Source organism: Cygnus atratus, unplaced genomic scaffold (assembly GCF_013377495.2).
Source record: "Cygnus atratus isolate AKBS03 ecotype Queensland, Australia unplaced genomic scaffold, CAtr_DNAZoo_HiC_assembly HiC_scaffold_88, whole genome shotgun sequence".
Lineage (NCBI taxonomy): Eukaryota > Metazoa > Chordata > Aves > Anseriformes > Anatidae > Cygnus > Cygnus atratus.
Window position 1 is genome coordinate 42,728 of NW_026110213.1, and position 20,154 is coordinate 62,881.

Genomic DNA, 20,154 nt, shown 5'->3' on the forward strand with positions numbered 1-20,154 from the left:
GGAGCACCCAAGGACCTCCATGGAGCACCCAAGCACCTCCATGGGGCATCCAAGGACCTCCATGGGGCACCCAAGGACCTCCACGGGGCACCCAAAGCATCCAGGCACCTCCTTGGGGCACCCGGATATTTGGGTCCCTCCAAAGGGACTCAGACACTCTCTGGGTGGTGGGTGAAGGACCTGGGGGTGGGTGGGGTTGTGGTGGGTGCACGGCTGCAGGGGGAAGGTGGTCCCTGAGGTATGGGAGAGTGATGTTGGCATGGGTCAAAATGGAGGAACACGGAGCGACACGGGTCGACACGGGTCGGCACGGGTCAACACGGGTCGGCACGGGTCAATGCAGGTCAACACGGGTCAACGCGGGTCAACACAGGTCAACGGAGGTTGACTTTGGTCAACCCAGGTCTGCATGGGTCCAATCGAAGCAGCAGAATGACACGGGTTAACACGGGCCGACACGGGCTAACACGGGCCAACACGGGCCAACACTGGCCAGCACACATCAACATGGGTCAGGATGGGTCAACAAAGAGCAACGTGGGGGAAATCAGCTCAACGGGGATCAACCGTGACGTGAGGCACGTCACGCGGATCAACGCTGGGTCAACACGGGACAACAGAGGTTGACACGGGTCAACGCGGATGAACACAGGTGTCCATGGGGTGAAACGGAGCAGCACAGAGTGACGTGGGTCAACGTGGATCAATGCAGGTTGACATGGGTCAACGTGGATCAGCACAGGTCGATGTGGGTCAACACGGATCAACGCAGGTCGACATGGGTCATCACAGGTCAACATGGGTCAACACGGATCAACGCAGGTCGACATGGGTCATCACAGGTCAACATGGGTCAACACGGATCAACGCAGGTCGACATGGGCCAACATGGGCCATCACAAGTCAAAATGGGTCAACACGGGTTTACGTGGGTCAACGTGGATCAACGCAGGTCGACGTGGGTTAACATGGATCAACGCAGGTCGACATGGGTTAACATGGACCATCACAGGTCAACATGGGTCAAGATAGGTCAACAGAGATTTACATGGGTCAACACAGCTCAACATGGGTCAACACAGATCAATGCAGGTCCACATGGGCCAACATGGGCCATCACAGGTCAACATGGGTCAACACGGGACTACATGGGTCAACGTGGATCAACGCAGGTCAACATGGGCCAACATGGGCCATCACAGGTCAATATGGGTCAACATGGGTCTACACAGATTTACACGGGTCAACACAGGTCAACATGGGTCAACGTGGATCAATGCAGGTCCACATGGGCCAACATGGGCCATCACAAGTCAAAATGGGTCAACACGGGTCTACATGGGTCAACATGGGTGAACGTGGGTCAACGCAGATTTATATGGGTCAACACAGGTCAACATGGGTCAGCACGGATCAATGCAGGTCCACATGGGTTAACATGGGCCATCACAGGTCAACATGGGTCAACACGGGTCAACACAGGTCAATACAGGTCAACACGGGTCAACACGGACCATCACAGGTCAAGGTGGGTCAACACGGAGCGACACGGGCCGACACGGGCCGACACGGGCGGGGTCTGACACAGCTGTGACGTCATCACGGGGCACAGGGAGTCCTGCCACACCTGGGCGAGGAAGTGACATCGCCACGCGGGCCTGGGCCAAGCTCTGACGTCACCGAGAGTCCAGGAAATGACATCAGCAGCTTGCGGATGTCCGACAGGCCCAGCCGAAGCAGTGACGTCATCGCTGGCTGGGGATGTGATGTCACTGCCAGCTGGGGGGGGGCGGGGGGGGGTGGGGGGCGCAAAGTGACATCACGGGCACGCCAGGAAGCGTCGCAGCGGGCTGCGACATCACCAGCAGGCCAGCTGCCCCTATGGGGTTTCTATAGGGTCCACAGGGAGCTGGGCTGGTTTGGCCCCGTGGAGTCTATAGGGGACCCCTATATGGGCCTATAGGGGATGCTAGCCCTATAGGGATCCCCATGTGGAGTCCATAGGGGATCTCGGCCCTATAGGGATCCCCGTAAGGATTCCTAGATCATCCAGGCCCTATATAGTCTATGGGGAGTCCAGGCCTCATGGGGATCCCTGCAGAGAGCTATAGGGGACCCAGACCCTGTGGGGGACCCCAAGGGGGTTTGTGGGGGATCCGGGTTCTATAGGGGTCTAGAGGAAATCCAGGGCCTAGGGGGATCTCTGTGGAAATCTGTGGGGGACCCAGGCCCTATAGGGGTCTATAGGAAAGTCAGACCCTATGTGCGTAAGCATAGGGACCTACAGGTGACATAGGGACCTACATGGATCCCGTAGGGGTCTACAGAGGGTCCAGGAGGGTCCAGGAGGTCCAGGAGGGTCCCTATAACCACCTAGAGCCATCTGGGCCCTATAGAGACCTATAGGGGATTCAGGTGGGGATCTATGAAGCATCCAGGACCTGTAAGGGTCTAGAGGGAATCCCAGCTCAAAGGGGGTCTATAGGGGATCCAGAACCTATAGGGGGATACTGGCGGGGGGAAGGGATCCTAGCCCTGTGGGGCTCTACAGGGGGCTGCAGCCCTACAAGGTCCCTATGGAGCCCCCATGAGGGCCTAAAAGGGACCGCAGTCCTATAGGGTTTGTACAGGGGTCCCTATAGGGTCTATAGGGCAGTCCACCCAGAAGGTCCCTAGAGGGGTCAATAGGGGCTTACAGGGTCCTTATGGATGTCTATAGGAAACTGGGGTCCTACAAGGCCCCTATGGGGCCTGCAGGGTATGCAGGGCCCTGTACAGGTGTCTATGGGGTTCTATAGGGGGCTGCAGCTGCACAGGATCCCTATGGGGTCCCTAAAAGGGACTGCAGTCCTATAGGGTTTGTACAGGGGTCCCTATAGGGTCTATAGGGCACTCCACCCCAGAAGGTCCCTACAGGGGTCTATAGGGGCCTACAGGGTCCTTATGGATCTCCATAGGGGAGTGGGGCCCTACAAGGCCCCTACGGGGGCTGCAGGGTACGCATGTCCCTGTGGAGGCGCCTATGGGGTTCTATAGGGGGCTGCAGCCCCACGGAGTCCCTATGGGATCTTTATGGGGTCCCCATAGGGTCCCTATGAGGTTCCTATGGGGTCTTTATGGTGTCCCTATGGGATCCCTATGGATCCCTATGGGGTCCCTGTGGGGTCCCTATGGGGTCTTTATGGGGTCCCTACAGGATCCCTACAGGATCCCTATGGGGTCCCTACGGGGTTCTTATGGGGTCCCGATGGGGTTCTTATGAGGCCCCTGTGGGGTCCCTATGGGGTCTTTATGGGGCCCCTATGGAGGCCCTGTGGGGTTCCTATGGGGTTCTTATGGGGTCCTTATGGGGTCCCTATAGGGTCCCTATGGGGTCCTTATGCGGTCCTTATGGGGTCCCTATGGGGTCTTTATGGGGTCCCCATGGGGTTCTTATGAGGTCCTTATGGGGTCCCTGTGGGGTCCCTATGGGGTCCCTACAGGATCCCTATGGGGTACCTACGGGGTCCTTATGGGGTCCCTATGGGGTCCCTGTAGGGTCCCTATGGGGTACTTATGGGGTCCCTATGGGGTCTTTATGGGGTCCCTACAGGATCCCTGTGGGGTCCCTACGGGGTTCTTATGGGGTCCCTGTGGGGTCCCTATGGGGTCCTTACAGGATCCCTACGGGGTGCCTACGGGGTCCCTATGCGGTCCTTATGGGGTCCCTATGGGGTCTTTATGGGGTCCCCATGGGGTTCTTATGAGGTCCTTATGGGGTCCCTATGGGGTCCCTACAGGATCCCTATGGGGTGCCTACGGGGTCCCTATGGGGTCCCTACGGGGTCCCTATGGGGTGCCTACAGGGTCCTTATGGGGTCCCTATGGGGTCCCTGTAGGGTCCCTATGGGGTACTTATGGGGTCCCTATGGGGTCTTTATGGGGTCCCTACAGGATCCCTGTGGGGTCCCTACGGGGTTCTTATGGGGTCCCTGTGGGGTCCCTATGGGGTCCTTACAGGATCCCTACGGGGTGCCTATGGGGTCCTTATGGGGTCTTTATGGGGTCCCTATGGAGTCCCTGTGGGGTTCCTACGGGGTTCTTATGGGGTGCCGATGGGGTTCTTATGAGGTCCTTACGGGGCCTCTACGGGGCCCTTATGGGGTCCCTATGGGGCCCCTCCGGGCCTCCCGTCTCTATGGTGCCGGGAGCGGCCCACCCCGCCTCCCTCCCTCCACGCTCCCCGCTCACTTCCGCCCCTGCCCCTCCGGCGCCGGAAGTGACGCGCCGTGGCGGACCGGAAGCGGCGGCGGCGGCGCTTCGGGGGCCGGCGGCGGCTGCCGCGGGCGCGAGGTGAGTGCGGCCCCGCCCCCCGCGCGGCCCCCGCCCCCCTCCCTCCCCCGCCGCGCTGACGTCACTCGGCCGACGGTGACGTCACCCCCGAGGCGGCCCCGGCCCCTGGGGGCTTCGCCGGGCCCGGGCGGTGTCAGCGGGGCCGGTGACGTCATCGGCGGTGTCACGAACCCTGGTGGCACCCCAGGAGGTGTCCCCAGGCCATGATGACGTCATTGGCGGTGTCCCCAAGCCCTGGTGGCACCCATAAAGTGTCCCCAGGCCATGATGACGTCATCGGCGGTGTCACCAAGCCCTGGTGGCACCCCAGGAGGTGTCCCCAGGCCATGATGACGTCATCGGCGGTGTCCCCAAGCCCTGGTGGCACCCATAAAGTGTCCCCAGGCCATGATGATGTCATCGGCGGTGTCACCAAGCCCTGGTGGCACCCCAGGAGGTGTCCCCAGGCCATGACGACGTCATTGGCGGTGTCACCAAGCCCTGGTGGCACCCCAGGAGGTGTCCCCAGAGCTTGATGACGTCATCAGAGGTGTCCCCAAGCCCTGGTGGCACCCATAAAGTGTCCCCAGGCCATGATGATGTCATCGGCGGTGTCACCAAGCCCTGGTGGCACCCCAGGAGGTGTCCCCAGAGCTTGATGACGTCATCAGAGGTGTCCCCAAGCCCCGGTGGCACCCACGAAGTGTCCCCAGGCCATGATGACGTCATTGGCGGTGTCCCCAAGCCCTGGTGGCACCCAGGAAGTGTCCCCAGACCCTGACGATGTCATCGGCGGTGTCCCCAACCCCTGGCGACATCCCATGAGATGTCCCCAACCCCTGGTGGCACCCCAGGAGGTGTCCCCAGACCCTGGTGACATCCCATAAAGCGTCCCCAGAGCTGGTGATGTCATCAGCGGTGTCACCAAGCCCTGGTGACAACCCCATAAAGCGTCCCCAGACCCCGCCGATGTCCTTGGTGGTGGCCCTTGCTTCTGGTGACACCCCGTAAGGGGTCCCCAACCCCTGGTGGCACCCCAGGAGGTGTCCCCACACCCTGCCGATGTCCTCAGCGGTGTCTCCAGCTCCTGGTGACACCCTATAAGGTGTCCCCAAACCCCGCTGATATCCTCAGTGGTGTCCCCAACCCCTGGTGACACCCCATAAATTGTCCCCAACCCCTAGTGGCACCCCATATGGTGTTCTTAGCCTCTGGTGACACCCCGTAAGGTGTCCCCAATCCCTGGTGGCACCCCGTAAGGCGTCCCCAATCCCTGGTGGCACCCCGTAAGGTGTCCCCAACCCGTGGTGGCACCCCGTAAGGCGTCCCCAACCCCTGGTGGCACCCCATATGACGTCCTCAGCGTCTGGTGACACCCCGTAAGGTGTCCCTAACCCCTGGTGGCACCCCATAAGGTGTCCCCAACCTCTGGTGACACCCTGTAAGGTGTCCTCAGACCTGCTGATGTCCTCCATGGTGTCCCCAGTCCCTGGTGGCACCCCGTAAGGCGTCCCCAACCCCTGGTGACACCCCGTAAGGTGTCCCCAACCCCTGGTGGCACCCCATATGATGTCCTCAGTGTCTGGTGACACCCCATAAGGTGTCCCCAACCCCTGGTGACACCCTGTAAGGTGTCCCCAACCCCTGGTGGCACCCCATATGACGTCCTCAGTGTCTGGTGACACCCCATAAGGTGTCCCCAACCCCTGGTGACACCCCGTAAGGCGTCCCCAATCCCTGGTGACACCCCGTAAGGTGTCCCCAACCTGTGGTGGCACCCCATATGACGTCCTCAGTGTCTGGTGACACCCCATAAGGTGTCCCCAACCCCTGGTGGCACCCCGTAAGGCGTCCCCAACCCCTGGTGGCACCCCATATGACGTCCTCAGTGTCTGGTGACACCCCATAAGGTGTCCCCAACCCCTGGTGGCACCCCGTAAGGCGTCCCCAACCCCTGGTGGCACCCCGTAAGGTGTCCCCAACCCCTGGTGGCACCCCATATGACGTCCTCAGTGTCTGGTGACACCCCATAAGGTGTCCCCAACCCCTGGTGGCACCCCGTAAGGCGTCCCCAACCCCTGGTGGCACCCCATATGACGTCCTCAGTGTCTGGTGACACCCCATAAGGTGTCCCCAACCCCTGGTGGCACCCCGTAAGGCATCCCCAACCCCTGGTGGCACCCCATACGATGTCCTCAGCGTCTGGTGACACCCCGTAAGGTGTCCCTAATCCCTGGTGACACCCCATAAGGTGTCCCCAACCCCTGGTGACACCCCGTAAGGTGTCCCCAACCCCTGGTGGCACCCCATATGACGTCCTCAGTGTCTGGTGACACCCCATAAGGTGTCCCCAACCCCTGGTGACACCCCGTAAGGCGTCCCCAACCCCTGGTGACACCCCGTAAGGTGTCCCCAACCCCTGGTGACACCCCGTAAGGCGTCCCCAACCCCTGGTGGCACCCCGTACGACGTCCCCAGCCCCCGCTGCTCTTCCCGCAGGTACCTGCGGACCTCGCCGACCGCCCCCCCGGTGGCCTCCCCGGTCCCCTCGTCCGCCGTCCCCCGTCGTCGCTGTCCCCCGTCGCCCGCCGTCGCCGTCCCCCGTCGCCCGCCGTCCCCCGTCGTCGCCGTCCCCCGTCGCCCGCCGTCGCCGTCCCCCGTCGCCCGCCGTCCCCTGTCGTCGCCGTCCCCCGTCGCCCGCCGTCCCCCGTCGTCGCCGTCCCCCGTCGCCCGCCGTCGCCGTCCCCCGTCGCCCGCCGTCCCCCGCCGTCGCCGCCCGTCCCCCCGTCGTCGGCCATGGCGGAGGCGGTGCACTACATCCACCTGCAGAACTTCAGCCGCTCGCTGCTGGAGACCCTCAACGGGCAGCGCCTGGGCGGCCACTTCTGCGACGTGACCGTGCGCATCCGCGAGGCCACCCTGCGCGCCCACCGCTGCGTCCTGGCCGCCGGCAGCCCCTTCTTCCACGACAAGCTGCTCCTGGGCCACTCGGCCATCGAGGTGCCGCCCGTCGTCCCCAGCGGGGCCGTGCGCCAGCTGGTGGAGTTCATGTACAGCGGCTGCCTGGTGGTGGCCCAGTCGGAAGCCCTCCAGATCCTCACCGCCGCCTCCATCCTGCAGATCAAGACGGTCATCGACGAGTGCACCCAGATCATCTCCCAGAGCCGCGGCCCCAAGGCGCTGCCGCCCGCCCGCCCGCCGCCGCCGCCGCCGCCCGCCGGCGCGCGCCGCAAGCTCCGCGAGCTCCTGGGGCCGCCGCCGGAGCCCGAGGGCTACCTGGGGCCACCGAGCTGTCACAGCCGCAAGCAGCGGCAGCCGTTGAGGCTCCAGCTGCCGGTCAAGGAGGAGGAGGAGGAGGAGGAGGAGGAGGGGGAGGAGGAGGAGGAGGAGGCGGCGGCGGTGGGCGCCGAGGAGGAAGGCTCGGTGCCCCCGGCGCCGTTCCCCGCCGAGGAGCCCCCGTTTTTTGGTGCCCCCGAGGTCTTCTCCGACGCCTTCCTGCCGCCCTGGCCAGGCGAGGACGGGGGCAAGGTGGGACCCGAGTGCGGCTTGGAGGCATCTGGACGGGGTTCGGCCTTCGGGGCCGAGGTGGCACCGGCGGGGAACAGTCTGGGGTTCGCCCCCCCGGTGCCCCCACTCTACGAGGAGGGGGGCGTGGAGGGGGGGACGAGTGGCGGCGTCCCCTCGGTCCCCAGGGTGCCGCGGGCCGGTCCCTCGCGTCGCCCCGAGCCGTCCTACCAGTGCGGCCACTGCCAGAAGACCTTCAGCTCCCGCAAGAACTACACCAAGCACATGTTCATCCACTCCGGTAAGGGGACGCGGTGGGGACGTGGTGGGGACCCGGGGACAAAGCGGGTCCCTCGTGGGTCTCTCCGATGATGATGATCATCAGGGGGATGGGGATGCGGGGCAACGGCGGTGGCGACGTGGAGGTGGTGACACTGGAGGATGGGGTTGAGGGCATCACGGGGACATCCAGGGTGAGGAGGTGACAAGGAACGTGGATGGGGAACACGATGGAGTAAGGGGTAGGGACAAGAAGCCACGGGGTGCAGGGGGGCATGGGGGGGGGGCACAAGGGTGGCCGTGTTCCCCCCCGGTGCTCTGTCTTGACCCACCTTGACCCACGTTGACGTGCGTTGACCTTCGTCACACCGCGCTGATCCGGCGACACGTCCTGCGGTGTACGGACGCGTGTCGCTCCGCTTTGACCCACCTTGGACCCGTGTTCGTCTGCATGGGCTTGGGTCGTGTCGCTCAGTTGGTCCCCGTGGATCTGTGCTGACCCACGTTGCTCCACCTCCATCTGTTGACCCACGTTGTTCTGGAGTTGCTCTTGTTCCACGTTGACGCGTTGACCTGTGTTGATCCATGTTGACGTTCCATGTTGAGCTGCCAACCTGTGTTGACTTTTTTTGACCCGTGTCACTCTGTTGACCCACCATGACCCGTGTCGATCCATGTTGACGTATGTTGAGCTGTGTCGACCCATGTAGACGTACGTTGAGCTCTGTTGCCCCAGGTTGTTCTAGGGTTGATCTCTCTTGCTCCATGTTGACGCGTTGACCTGCGTTGATCCACGTTGACAGGTCGCTCCATGTTGAGCTGTCCACCTGCGTTGACCCACGTCACTCTTTGCTGATCCACAATGACCCGTGTCGATCCATGTTGACACGTCGCTCCATGTCGAGCTGTCACGTGCGTTGATCCATGTTGACCCGTGTCACTCTGTTGACCCACCATGACCCGTGTCGATCCATGTTGACGTATGTTGAGCTGTGTTGACCCCTGTAGACGTACGTTGAGCTCTGTTGCCCCAGGTTGTTCTAGGGTTGATCTCTCTTGCTCCATGTTGACGCGTTGACCTGCGTTGATCCACGTTGACAGGTCGCTCCATGTTGAGCTGTCCACCTGCGTTGACCCACGTCACTCTTTGCTGATCCACAATGACCCGTGTCGATCCATGTTGACACATCGCTCCATGTCGAGCTGTCACGTGCGTTGATCCATGTTGGCCTGTGTCACTCTGTTGACCCACCATGACCTGTGTCGACCCATGTAGACGTATGTTGAGCTCTGTTGCCCCAGGTTGTTCTAGGGTTGATCTCTCTTGCTCCATGTTGACGCGTTGACCTGCGTTGATCCACGTTGACACGTCGCTCCACGTCGAGCTGTCAACTTGCGTTGACCCGTGTTGGCCCGTCACTCTTTGCTGATCCACAGTGACCCGTGTTGCTCCATGTTGACACATCGCATCAATTGGAGCCGTCAACCTGTGTTGACCCGTGTCACTCTTTGTTGACCCACGGTGATGTGTGTTGCTCCATGTTGACCTATGTTGAGCTGTGTAGACCCATGTTGACCTGTCGCCGTGCTGACCACTGACCCACCAAGCCCCACGTTGATCCATGTTGACCTATGCTGAGCTGTGTAGACCCATGTTGACCCATCACTGTGTCGACCTGCTGACCCACAAAGCCCCATGTTGCACCATGTTGGCCCACGCTCTCCTGCGAGACGTGTGTTGACCTGTGTCAATCCATGTTGACCGCGTCACTCTGTTTTGACCTGTCACTCCACGTTGCTCACGTTGATCTGCGTTGACCTGTGCTGCTCCATGTTGACCCATCTCCCTCCGCGCTGACCCATCTCCCTCCGCACTGACCCATCTCGCTCCACATTGACCCATCTCCCTCCGCACTGACCCATCTCGCTCCACATTGACCCATCTCCCTCCGCACTGACCCATCTTGCTCCAAATTGACCCATCTCCCTCCGCGTTGACCCATCTCCCTCCGCGTTGACCCATCTCCCTCCGCGTTGACCCATCTCGCTCCAAATTGACCCATCTCGCTCCAAATTGACCCATCTCGCTCCACGTTGACCCATCTCGCTCCAAATTGACCCATCTCCCTCCACGTTGACCCATCTCCCTCCACGTTGACCCATCTCCCTCCGCGTTGACCCATCTCACTCCGCGTTGACCCATCTCCCTCCGCGTTGACCCATCTTGCTCCAAATTGACCCATCTCGCTCCGCGTTGACCCATCTTTCTCCGCGTTGACCCATCTTGCTCCAAATTGACCCATCTCGCTCCACGTTGACCCATCTCGCTCCACGTTGACCCATCTCGCTCCACGTTGACCCATCTCCCTCTGCGTTGACCCATCTCGCTCCGCGTTGACCCATCTTGCTCCAAATTGACCCATCTCACTCCGCGTTGACCCATCTTTCTCCGCGTTGACCCATCTCCCTCCAAATTGACCCATCTCGCTCCACGTTGACCCATCTCCCTCCGCGTTGACCCATCTTGCTCCAAATTGACCCATCTCGCTCCGCGTTGACCCATCTTTCTCCGCGTTGACCCATCTCGCTCCGCGTTGACCCATCTCCCTCCACGTTGACCCATCTTGCTCCAAATTGACCCATCTCACTCCGCGTTGACCCATCTCCCTCCGCGTTGACCCATCTTGCTCCAAATTGACCCATCTCCCTCCGCGTTGACCCATCTTGCTCCGCGTTGACCCATCTCCCTCCAAATTGACCCATCTCCCTCCGCGTTGACCCATCTCCCTCCGCGTTGACCCATCTTGCTCCGCGTTGACCCATCTCCCTCCAAATTGACCCATCTCCCTCCGCGTTGACCCATCTCCCTCCGCGTTGACCCATCTCCCTCCAAATTGACCCATCTCGCTCCACGTTGACCCATCTCCCTCCGCGTTGACCCATCTCCCTCCGCGTTGACCCATCTCGCTCCGCGTTGACCCATCTCGCTCCAAATTGACCCATCTTTCTCCGCGTTGACCCATCTCGCTCCACGTTGACCCATCTCGCTCCAAATTGACCCATCTCGCTCCACGTTGACCCATCTCGCTCCAAATTGACCCATCTCGCTCCAAATTGACCCATCTCGCTCCAAATTGACCCATCTTTCTCCGCGTTGACCCATCTCGCTCCAAATTGACCCATCTCACTCCAAATTGACCCATCTTTCTCCGCGTTGACCCATCTCCCTCCGCGTTGACCCATCTCGCTCCGCGTTGACCCATCTCCCTCCGCGTTGACCCATCTCCCTCCGCGTTGACCCATCTCCCTCCGCGTTGACCCATCTCCCTCCAAATTGACCCATCTCCCTCCGCGTTGACCCATCTCGCTCCGCGTTGACCCATCTCGCTCCAAATTGACCCATCTTTCTCCGCGTTGACCCATCTCGCTCCACGTTGACCCATCTCCCTCCAAATTGACCCATCTCGCTCCGCGTTGACCCATCTTTCTCCGCGTTGACCCATCTCCCGCTGCGTTGACCCATCTCGCTCCACGTTGACCCATCTCCCTCCACGTTGACCCATCTTGCTCCAAATTGACCCATCTCACTCCGCGTTGACCCATCTCCCGCTGCGTTGACCCATCTCGCTCCACGTTGACCCATCTCCCTCCACGTTGACCCATCTTGCTCCAAATTGACCCATCTCACTCCGCGTTGACCCATCTCCCTCCGCGTTGACCCATCTTGCTCCAAATTGACCCATCTCCCTCCGCGTTGACCCATCTCCCTCCGCGTTGACCCATCTCCCTCCGCGTTGACCCATCTCGCTCCACGTTGACCCATCTCCCTCCGCGTTGACCCATCTCGCTCCAAATTGACCCATCTCGCTCCAAATTGACCCATCTCGCTCCACGTTGACCCATCTCGCTCCAAATTGACCCATCTCGCTCCAAATTGACCCATCTCGCTCCAAATTGACCCATCTCGCTCCACGTTGACCCATCTCCCTCCGCGTTGACCCATCTTGCTCCAAATTGACCCATCTCGCTCCGCGTTGACCCATCTTTCTCCGCGTTGACCCATCTCGCTCCGCGTTGACCCATCTCCCTCCACGTTGACCCATCTTGCTCCAAATTGACCCATCTCACTCCGCGTTGACCCATCTCCCTCCGCGTTGACCCATCTTGCTCCAAATTGACCCATCTCCCTCCGCGTTGACCCATCTTGCTCCGCGTTGACCCATCTCCCTCCAAATTGACCCATCTCCCTCCGCGTTGACCCATCTCCCTCCGCGTTGACCCATCTTGCTCCGCGTTGACCCATCTCCCTCCAAATTGACCCATCTCCCTCCGCGTTGACCCATCTCCCTCCGCGTTGACCCATCTCCCTCCAAATTGACCCATCTCGCTCCACGTTGACCCATCTCCCTCCGCGTTGACCCATCTCCCTCCGCGTTGACCCATCTCGCTCCGCGTTGACCCATCTCGCTCCAAATTGACCCATCTTTCTCCGCGTTGACCCATCTCGCTCCACGTTGACCCATCTCGCTCCAAATTGACCCATCTCGCTCCACGTTGACCCATCTCGCTCCAAATTGACCCATCTCGCTCCAAATTGACCCATCTCGCTCCAAATTGACCCATCTTTCTCCGCGTTGACCCATCTCGCTCCAAATTGACCCATCTCACTCCAAATTGACCCATCTTTCTCCGCGTTGACCCATCTCCCTCCGCGTTGACCCATCTCCCTCCGCGTTGACCCATCTCCCTCCGCGTTGACCCATCTCCCTCCGCGTTGACCCATCTCCCTCCAAATTGACCCATCTCCCTCCGCGTTGACCCATCTCGCTCCGCGTTGACCCATCTCGCTCCAAATTGACCCATCTTTCTCCGCGTTGACCCATCTCGCTCCACGTTGACCCATCTCCCTCCAAATTGACCCATCTCGCTCCGCGTTGACCCATCTTTCTCCGCGTTGACCCATCTCCCGCTGCGTTGACCCATCTCGCTCCACGTTGACCCATCTCCCTCCACGTTGACCCATCTTGCTCCAAATTGACCCATCTCCCTCCGCGTTGACCCATCTCCCTCCGCGTTGACCCATCTCCCTCCGCGTTGACCCATCTCGCTCCACGTTGACCCATCTCCCTCCGCGTTGACCCATCTCGCTCCAAATTGACCCATCTCGCTCCAAATTGACCCATCTCGCTCCACGTTGACCCATCTCGCTCCACGTTGACCCATCTCGCTCCAAATTGACCCATCTCGCTCCAAATTGACCCATCTCGCTCCAAATTGACCCATCTCGCTCCACGTTGACCCATCTCGCTCCGCGTTGACCCATCTCCCTCTGCGTTGACCCATCTCCCTCCGCGCTGACCCATCTCCCTCCGCGTTGACCCATCTCCCTCCACGTTGACCCATCTCCCTCCGCGCTGACCCATCTCCCTCCGCGTTGACCCATCTCGCTCCAAATTGACCCATCTCGCTCCAAATTGACCCATCTCGCTCCAAATTGACCCATCTCGCTCCGCGTTGACCCATCTCGCTCCACATTGACCCATCTCCCTCTGCGTTGACCCATCTCGCTCCAAATTGACCCATCTCGCTCCGCGTTGACCCATCTCGCTCCAAATTGACCCATCTCGCTCCGCATTGACCCATCTCCCGCTGCGTTGACCCATCTCGCTCCACGTTGACCCATCTCCCTCCACGTTGACCCATCTCGCTCCGCGTTGACCCATCTCGCTCCGCGTTGACCCATCTCCCTCCGCGTTGACCCATCTCGCTCCGCGTTGACCCATCTCGCTCCAAATTGACCCATCTTTCTCCGCGTTGACCCATCTCCCTCCAAATTGACCCATCTCACTCCGCGTTGACCCATCTCCCTCCGCGTTGACCCATCTTGCTCCAAATTGACCCATCTCCCTCCGCGTTGACCCATCTCCCTCCAAATTGACCCATCTCGCTCCGCGCTGACCCGTGTTGATCCGTCTTGCCCCGTGTTGATCCGTCTTGCCCCACATTGACCCGTTTGTCTCTCCGCAGGCGAGAAGCCCCACCAGTGCTCCATCTGCTGGCGCTCCTTCTCCCTCCGCGACTACCTGCTGAAGCACATGGTGACCCACACGGGCGTCCGCGCCTTCCAGTGCAGCGTCTGCTGCAAGCGCTTCACTCAGAAGAGCTCCCTCAACGTCCACATGCGCACCCACCGAACCGAGCGCTTCCAGTGCCGCCTCTGCACCAAGGGCTTCTCCCACCGCACCCTCCTCGAGCGGCACGCCGCTGCCACCCACCCCGTGCCGCCACCGGGACCGCCGCCGGGGCCGCCACCGCCTTGAGCCGCGGCCAAACGCCAAGGGCACGGGCGCCGGACGCGCTCACGTGGCGTGAGGGTGCCGCGGGGGCTCTTTGAGCGCTTTGGGGTGAAACCTGGAGGACTTTGGCCTGGATGGACAGATGGAGGGACACGGGGTCCGTCCCGCTCGTCCCCTCCCGACCAGGATGCGCTTCCCGATGACGGGGTTCCCGTCCCCTCGCGCCGTGGCCGGTCAGACGCGCTCTGTGGCGCCGGCGGGTGGTGAAAATCAACACGCGGGTTTTAAGGACTTGTTTAGTGCCGTTAGTGCGATTATTTTCCCTAAAAATCCCCCTCCCCACCCCCCCTCCCCAGCCGCTTGTCCGTGCGTGAATGGTGGGTGCCGACAGGGCTGAACCGTGGGCGCGTGGCCACCACAGAGGGGCCACGGCAGCAGCTGGCTGCGTCACGGGGCCTCCCCGAGTCTTTGCAATGACACCGGGTGCCAACGGGGCCAAATGATGTCCTGGTGGCCACCGCAGGAAGGCTGCAGAAGCCATCGGGCCACGTCGTGGGTCCTCCCCACGTCTTTGCGTCCGCGTTTAGCCCCACTGCCACCTCTGGTCGCCCACACGGCTTCTCCAAGAGCCACCGGGGGGGGGAGGGGGGCACCAGTGGGGCCAAATCACGTCCCCGTTGGCCACATCGTGGACCCTCCCAAGTCCTCGCCTTGGCAGCGGGCACTGATGGGACCCAGCCACATCTCTGTGGCCACCACTGAAGAGCTGGGTGGCTGCTGGCCACGTCGCGGACGCTTCCTGAGTCTTTGCGCTGATGGTGGGCACCAAAAGGGCCAAGCCGCATCCCCGCGGCCAACAAAGAAGGGCTGCGTAGCCGTTGGCCGCCTCATGAGTCCTCCCCTCTGTGGCCGCTTTTGTCCCCAGTCCCGTGGCCGTTTGCCCGCAGGGGTTCCCCACGACGACGGGCATCGCGGGGGCCAAACCGCGTCCCCGCGGCCACCGCAGGAGGGCCACAGGAGCCGTTGGCCACGTCACGGATCCTCCCCGAGTCCTTGCGTTGACGATGAACGCCAACGGGGCCTAACCAGGTCCCCGTGGCCACCACGGAAGGGCTGTAGGAACCGCTGGCCACATCACGGATCCTCCCGAAACCTTCGCGTTGACGACGGGCAGGGCCCAACCACGTCCCCAGGGGCCACCAGAGAAGGGCTGAGGCAGCCACAGGCCGCGTCACGGCTCTTCCATGAATCCTTCCATCGGCGACGGGCACCAAGAGGGCAAACCCCATCCCCGCGGCCACCGCGGAACCACCGCCGCCTCCTCCCCTCACCCCGGGGAGCCCCTCAGAGCCCCCGGCGCACAGCCAGCGCCGGGCCGGGCCCCCGCTCGGTAGCGTGGAGGCGGCGGTGGCGGACGAGGTGGGAACTGCGGCTGAAGGTTTTGGGGCAATCGGGGCAGCGGTAGGGCTTCTCACCGGTGTGCGTGCGCTGGTGCTCGACCAGGCGGGAGCTCTCGCCGAAGCGTTTGTCGCACTGGCCGCACCGGAAGGGCTTCTGGCCGCTGTGGAGGCGGCGGTGCTGGCTGAGGTTGGAGCTCCAGCCGAAGCGCTTGCCGCAGGCGCCGCACTCGTAGGGCTTCTCGCCGGTGTGGGCGCGCTGGTGCTGGAGGAGGTTGGAGTTCTGGGTGAAGCTCTTGGCGCAGGCGCCGCACTTGTAGGGCTTCTCGCCCGTGTGGGTGCCCAGGTGCCGCATCAGGTGCGAGCTCTGCCCGAAGGCCTTGCCGCACTCGGTGCACTTGTAGGGCTTGCGGGCGCTCGCGGGGGGCGGCCCCCAGGGCCACTCCGGCCCGAGGGGGGGCGGCGGCGGCAGCGGGGACGTCGCCAGACCCTCGGGGGCGTCCGCCTCGGGGGGCTCCGTGGCGCCTGGGGGAGGACGGAGATGGGCGTCGGCGTGGGGAGCGTTAATCGCCCTTCCCGAGCTCTGATTGCCCCCCCCCGAGCTCCCTAATTGCCCCCCCGATCACCCAAATTACCACCCAATCACCCAAATTACCCCCCGGTCACCCAAACTGCCCCCCCGGTCACCCAAACTGACAAGGCTCCCATCCCTCTGTGCCCCCCACCCCATAATACACCTTCGTGGCCCCCCCCCCCCGGTCAGGACTCACCGTCGTGGCCACCGGGGGCTGTCCCCCCGTCCCGGTCCCGGTCCCCGAGCTGCTCGTCTGGCTGCTTCATGGCCTGGGGGGAGAATTTGGGGAGGGGGTTACGAGGCGGGGGGGGTTAGCCCTTGTATTCCATCCCCCCATGCCCACAGAGAGGACCCTGGTTGGAATGGGGGGAGCAGGGTGGGCTGAGGGGGGTAGATGGGGCTGGGGGGGGTCCTAGAGGGGTTCTAGAACGGTCCTGGGGGGTTCCAGGAGGGTCTGGGGGGCTTCTAGGGGGTCCTGGTGGGGTCTTGCGGGGGGGTCATAGAGCTGGGGGGGCTGGGGGGGGGGTCAGGGGCTCCCTGAGGTGGGGGGTCTTGGGAATGAGGGGAGCCCGAGGGGTGGATGGGCCCAGTTTTGGGGTCCTCCCCTAAATCCCGCCCCCCCCCCCCCCCCCCCCAAATCACCTCAACACCGCGGAGCCTCCGCAGACACCGCCCCGCGCCCCCGGAAGCACTCGGGCCCCACCAGGGGCCGCTCTGTGCTGCTCGGCGGACCCGGACTCGATGGTGTTAACCCCTTCCCCACCACTGCCCCCGCTATTGCCCCCCCTCGCCCCCCCATTTCTCCCCCCCCCGGGGGTGCAGGGGACACCCGTCCCCCCCATACATGTTATAGGGGGGTATTTAAGGGCAGTTTTTCCCCTTTTCGCCCCATTTAAGGGCCTGGTGCTGCCCCCCCACCCGCACGTCCCCAGGGGGATGGGGGGGTCTCTGGGTCCCGGAGGCTGCTGGGGGGGGTGGGGGGGGGGTGGGAGGTCTGGGGGCAGGTTTGGGGGGTCCGGACCTGGATCGGGGTGTCCGGAGCTGCATGCGGGGCGTCCCCAAGGCTATCGGCGTCCCCAGGAGCGCGTGACAAGCGGCGTCCTCGCAGCAAGGGGCAGAGTTAAGGGGATTCTCCGCTCTCCGCGTAGGACGGGCCGGGAAGGTTCCCGGAGGCAGCTTCGGGGGCGCCGGGGCCCCCAATTTTCGGTGTCCCCCAAGGCTTCTCGCGTCCCCACGTGCGCGCGACGAGGCCACGAGCGCTGGCGGCGGCCCCGCGGCGACGGGCAGAGCTAAGGGTATCCTCCGAGCCTCGCGTTTCGGGGGCCGGGGGGGGGTCGGGGGGGGGGGAGGGCGCCCAGAAGCAGATCTGGTGACGTTCGGCGCTTCTGGCGGTGTCCCCGAGCCGTTCACGTGCGTCCCCACGGGCGCGTGACAAGACCGGGGCACCGGCCGGCGGCGCTCCCGTTGCGGGCAGAGCTAAGGGGATTCCCGACGTCCGTGTTCTGGGGACGTTCGGCGTCCCCGGAGGCAGCGGCGGCGGCGCCACCGGCCCCGCGGCCCCGCGGCTACTTGTGCCCCCGCTGGTGCGTGACGAGGCCGGAGCGCTGGCGGAAGCGCTTGCCGCAGCGCGGGCAGGGGAAAGGCTTCTCCCCGGTGTGGATGCGGCGGTGAGCGGCCAGGTGGGAGGCGACGGCGAAGGCTCTGCCGCAGTCGCCGCAGGCGTGCGGCCGCTCGCCGGTGTGGCCGCGGCGGTGCAGGGCCAGCGCCGAGCTCTGGCTGAAGCGCTTGCCGCAGTGGGCGCAGGCGAAGGGCCGCTCGCCCGTGTGCACGCGCCGGTGCACCGCCAGGTGGGAGGCGACGGCGAAGGCTTTGCCGCAGTCGCCGCAGGCGTGCGGCCGCTCGCCGGTGTGCAGGCGCCGGTGCAGGCCCAGGGCCGAGCTCTGGCTGAAGCGCTTGCCGCAGTGGGCGCAGGCGAAGGGGCGCTCGCCCGTGTGCACGCGCCGGTGCACCGCCAGGCGCGAGCGGGCGCCGAAGGTCTTGCCGCAGTCGGCGCAGCGGTGCGGGCCGGGCGGCGGCGGAGGCGGCGGGGACGCGGGGGACGGCGTCGTGCTGGCGGCGGGGGGCGGGAGGCGACGGCGGCGGGGGTGGCCCCGGGGGTGCTGCGGAGAGAGGGGAGGAGGTGAGGAGGGGACACGGGGCGGTGGGGGAGCAGGGCGGGGGGCAGGTGGAGCGGGGTGGGGGGCGTGCGGAGTGATGGGGGGCACGTGGAGTGGGGTGGGGGATGTGCAGAGTGACGTGGGGGGCACGTGGAGTGACGGGAGGGCACGTGGAGTGGGATGGGGGGCACGTGGAGTGACGGGAGGGCACGTGGAGTGGGACGGGGGGCACGTGGAGTGGGACGGGGGGGACGTGGAGTGGGACGGGGGGGACGTGGAGTGGGACGGGGGGCATGTGGAGTGGGACGGGGGGCGTGCGGAGTGATGGGGGGCACGTGGAGCGGGGTGGGGGACACGGGGAGTGACATGGGGGCACGTGGAGTGGGGTGGGGGATGTGCAGAGTGACGTGGGGGGCACGTGGAGTGACGGGAGGGCACGTGGAGTGGGATGGGGGGCACGTGGAGTGGGGTGGGGGGCACGTGGAGTGGGGTGGGGGCACGTGGAGTGGGGTGGGGGCACGTGGAGTGGGGTGGGGGGGACGTGGAGCGGGGTGGGGGGAACGTGGAGCGGGGTGGGGGGAACGTGGAGCGGGGTGGGGGGCCCTGGGGACACAAAGGGGACATCAGGGAACGAGGGGGGAACACCAAGGGGACACGCAGAGGGGACAGGCAGGGACGTGGGGACGCCAGGACACGTTGGTGGGCTCGGGGGGACATGAGGTGACGTGGGGGGGGGGGGGGACACTGAGGGACCTGGAGACACGCTGGGGACACCAGAGGACACGGAGGGACCTGGGGGGACACGGGGGGGGGGACACGAGGGGACAGGGACGCTCACCTGGGGGGACGAGGGGAGGACGCTGCCCTGGGGCCACCAACGTCCAGGAGCCTTCGGCCACAAACATGGTGCCTGTGGGGACACGGCTGCCGCCCAGTGCTCCCAGTCACCCCTCCCAGTGCTCCCAGTAACCCCCCCAGCGCTCCCGGTAACCCACCTGCGAGGGCCTGGGAATGGGGGAGGGGGGGGCAGGGAGCCCCCAAACTGGGAACGGGAGGGAAACCCCCATCTCAAACTGGTAACAGCCCCCAAACTGGGAACTGGGGAGCGGGAGACCCTCCAAACTGGGAACGGGGGCCAAGGCCAGACCCCGTTTTGTGAGGCTCCCCCCCAGATCCCTTAGCAGGGCGTTACATAACCTCAAATTTGGGTTCTTTTGGGTGAAATAGAAGATATTTACCTTCACAGGGACTGGGGACAGCACCAGTTCGGCCCAGTTTGCCCCAGCGTGGCCCGTGCTTGCCCCAGAGTCCCAAAAACCACGGGATCAGCGGCACCCCTGACCCAGAACCATGCCCCCACCAAACCCCCCCGGCACCTTTCGGCCAGCGCCGGCTTCAAACCTCCCCCCGGCGGTGGGGTTAAATCCTTTTTACGGGGTCTTCACTCACCAGCACGCGGCGGCGAGCGCTTGGGGAACCTCGGAGCTCCTTCGGGGACTCGTGGGCTTCTCCTGCGGGGCTGGAATCGGGTGCCGGACCCGCTGAGGAACAAAAACGGAGCAGAATGAGGGAGGGGGAAGCGCGGGGGGGGGGCGCAGGGGAGGCGGGATGGGGCAGGATCGGGGCTGCAGGGGCAG

The 20,154-nt window shown here is 63.9% G+C and overlaps 2 protein-coding genes across 2 annotated transcripts; one reads left to right on the top strand and one right to left on the bottom strand.

Moving 5' to 3' along the window:
- The first annotated feature begins 7,107 nt into the window (after positions 1–7,107).
- Positions 7,108–14,673, top strand: ZBTB45 (zinc finger and BTB domain containing 45). Its single transcript, XM_035572337.2, has 2 exons — positions 7,108–8,116; positions 14,122–14,673. The coding sequence occupies exons 1-2, from the start codon at positions 7,108–7,110 to the stop codon at positions 14,412–14,414; spliced, it is 1,302 nt and encodes a 433-aa protein (XP_035428230.1). The 3' UTR covers positions 14,415–14,673.
- Positions 14,674–14,789: 116 nt separating this feature from the next.
- On the bottom strand, positions 14,790–20,058 carry LOC118261487 (zinc finger protein 239-like; the record flags this gene model as incomplete). The annotated part of the gene is made up of 4 exons (XM_035572344.2): positions 14,790–16,203; positions 17,931–18,520; positions 19,513–19,522; positions 19,967–20,058. Coding segments are annotated over 4 exons (1,161 nt in total), but the record flags the coding sequence as incomplete, so codon positions are not given.
- Positions 20,059–20,154: the final 96 nt, after the last annotated feature.

What these genes read in the sequence shown, in the direction of transcription:
- ZBTB45 (XM_035572337.2), top strand. Translation starts at nt 7,108, where the DNA reads ATGGCGGAGGCGGTGCACTACATCCACCTGCAGAACTTCAGCCGCTCG. An exon ending in GCACATGTTCATCCACTCCG is followed by an intron (nt 8,117 to 14,121) that starts GTAAGGGGACGC and finishes GTCTCTCCGCAG; the next exon opens with GCGAGAAGCCCCACCAGTGC.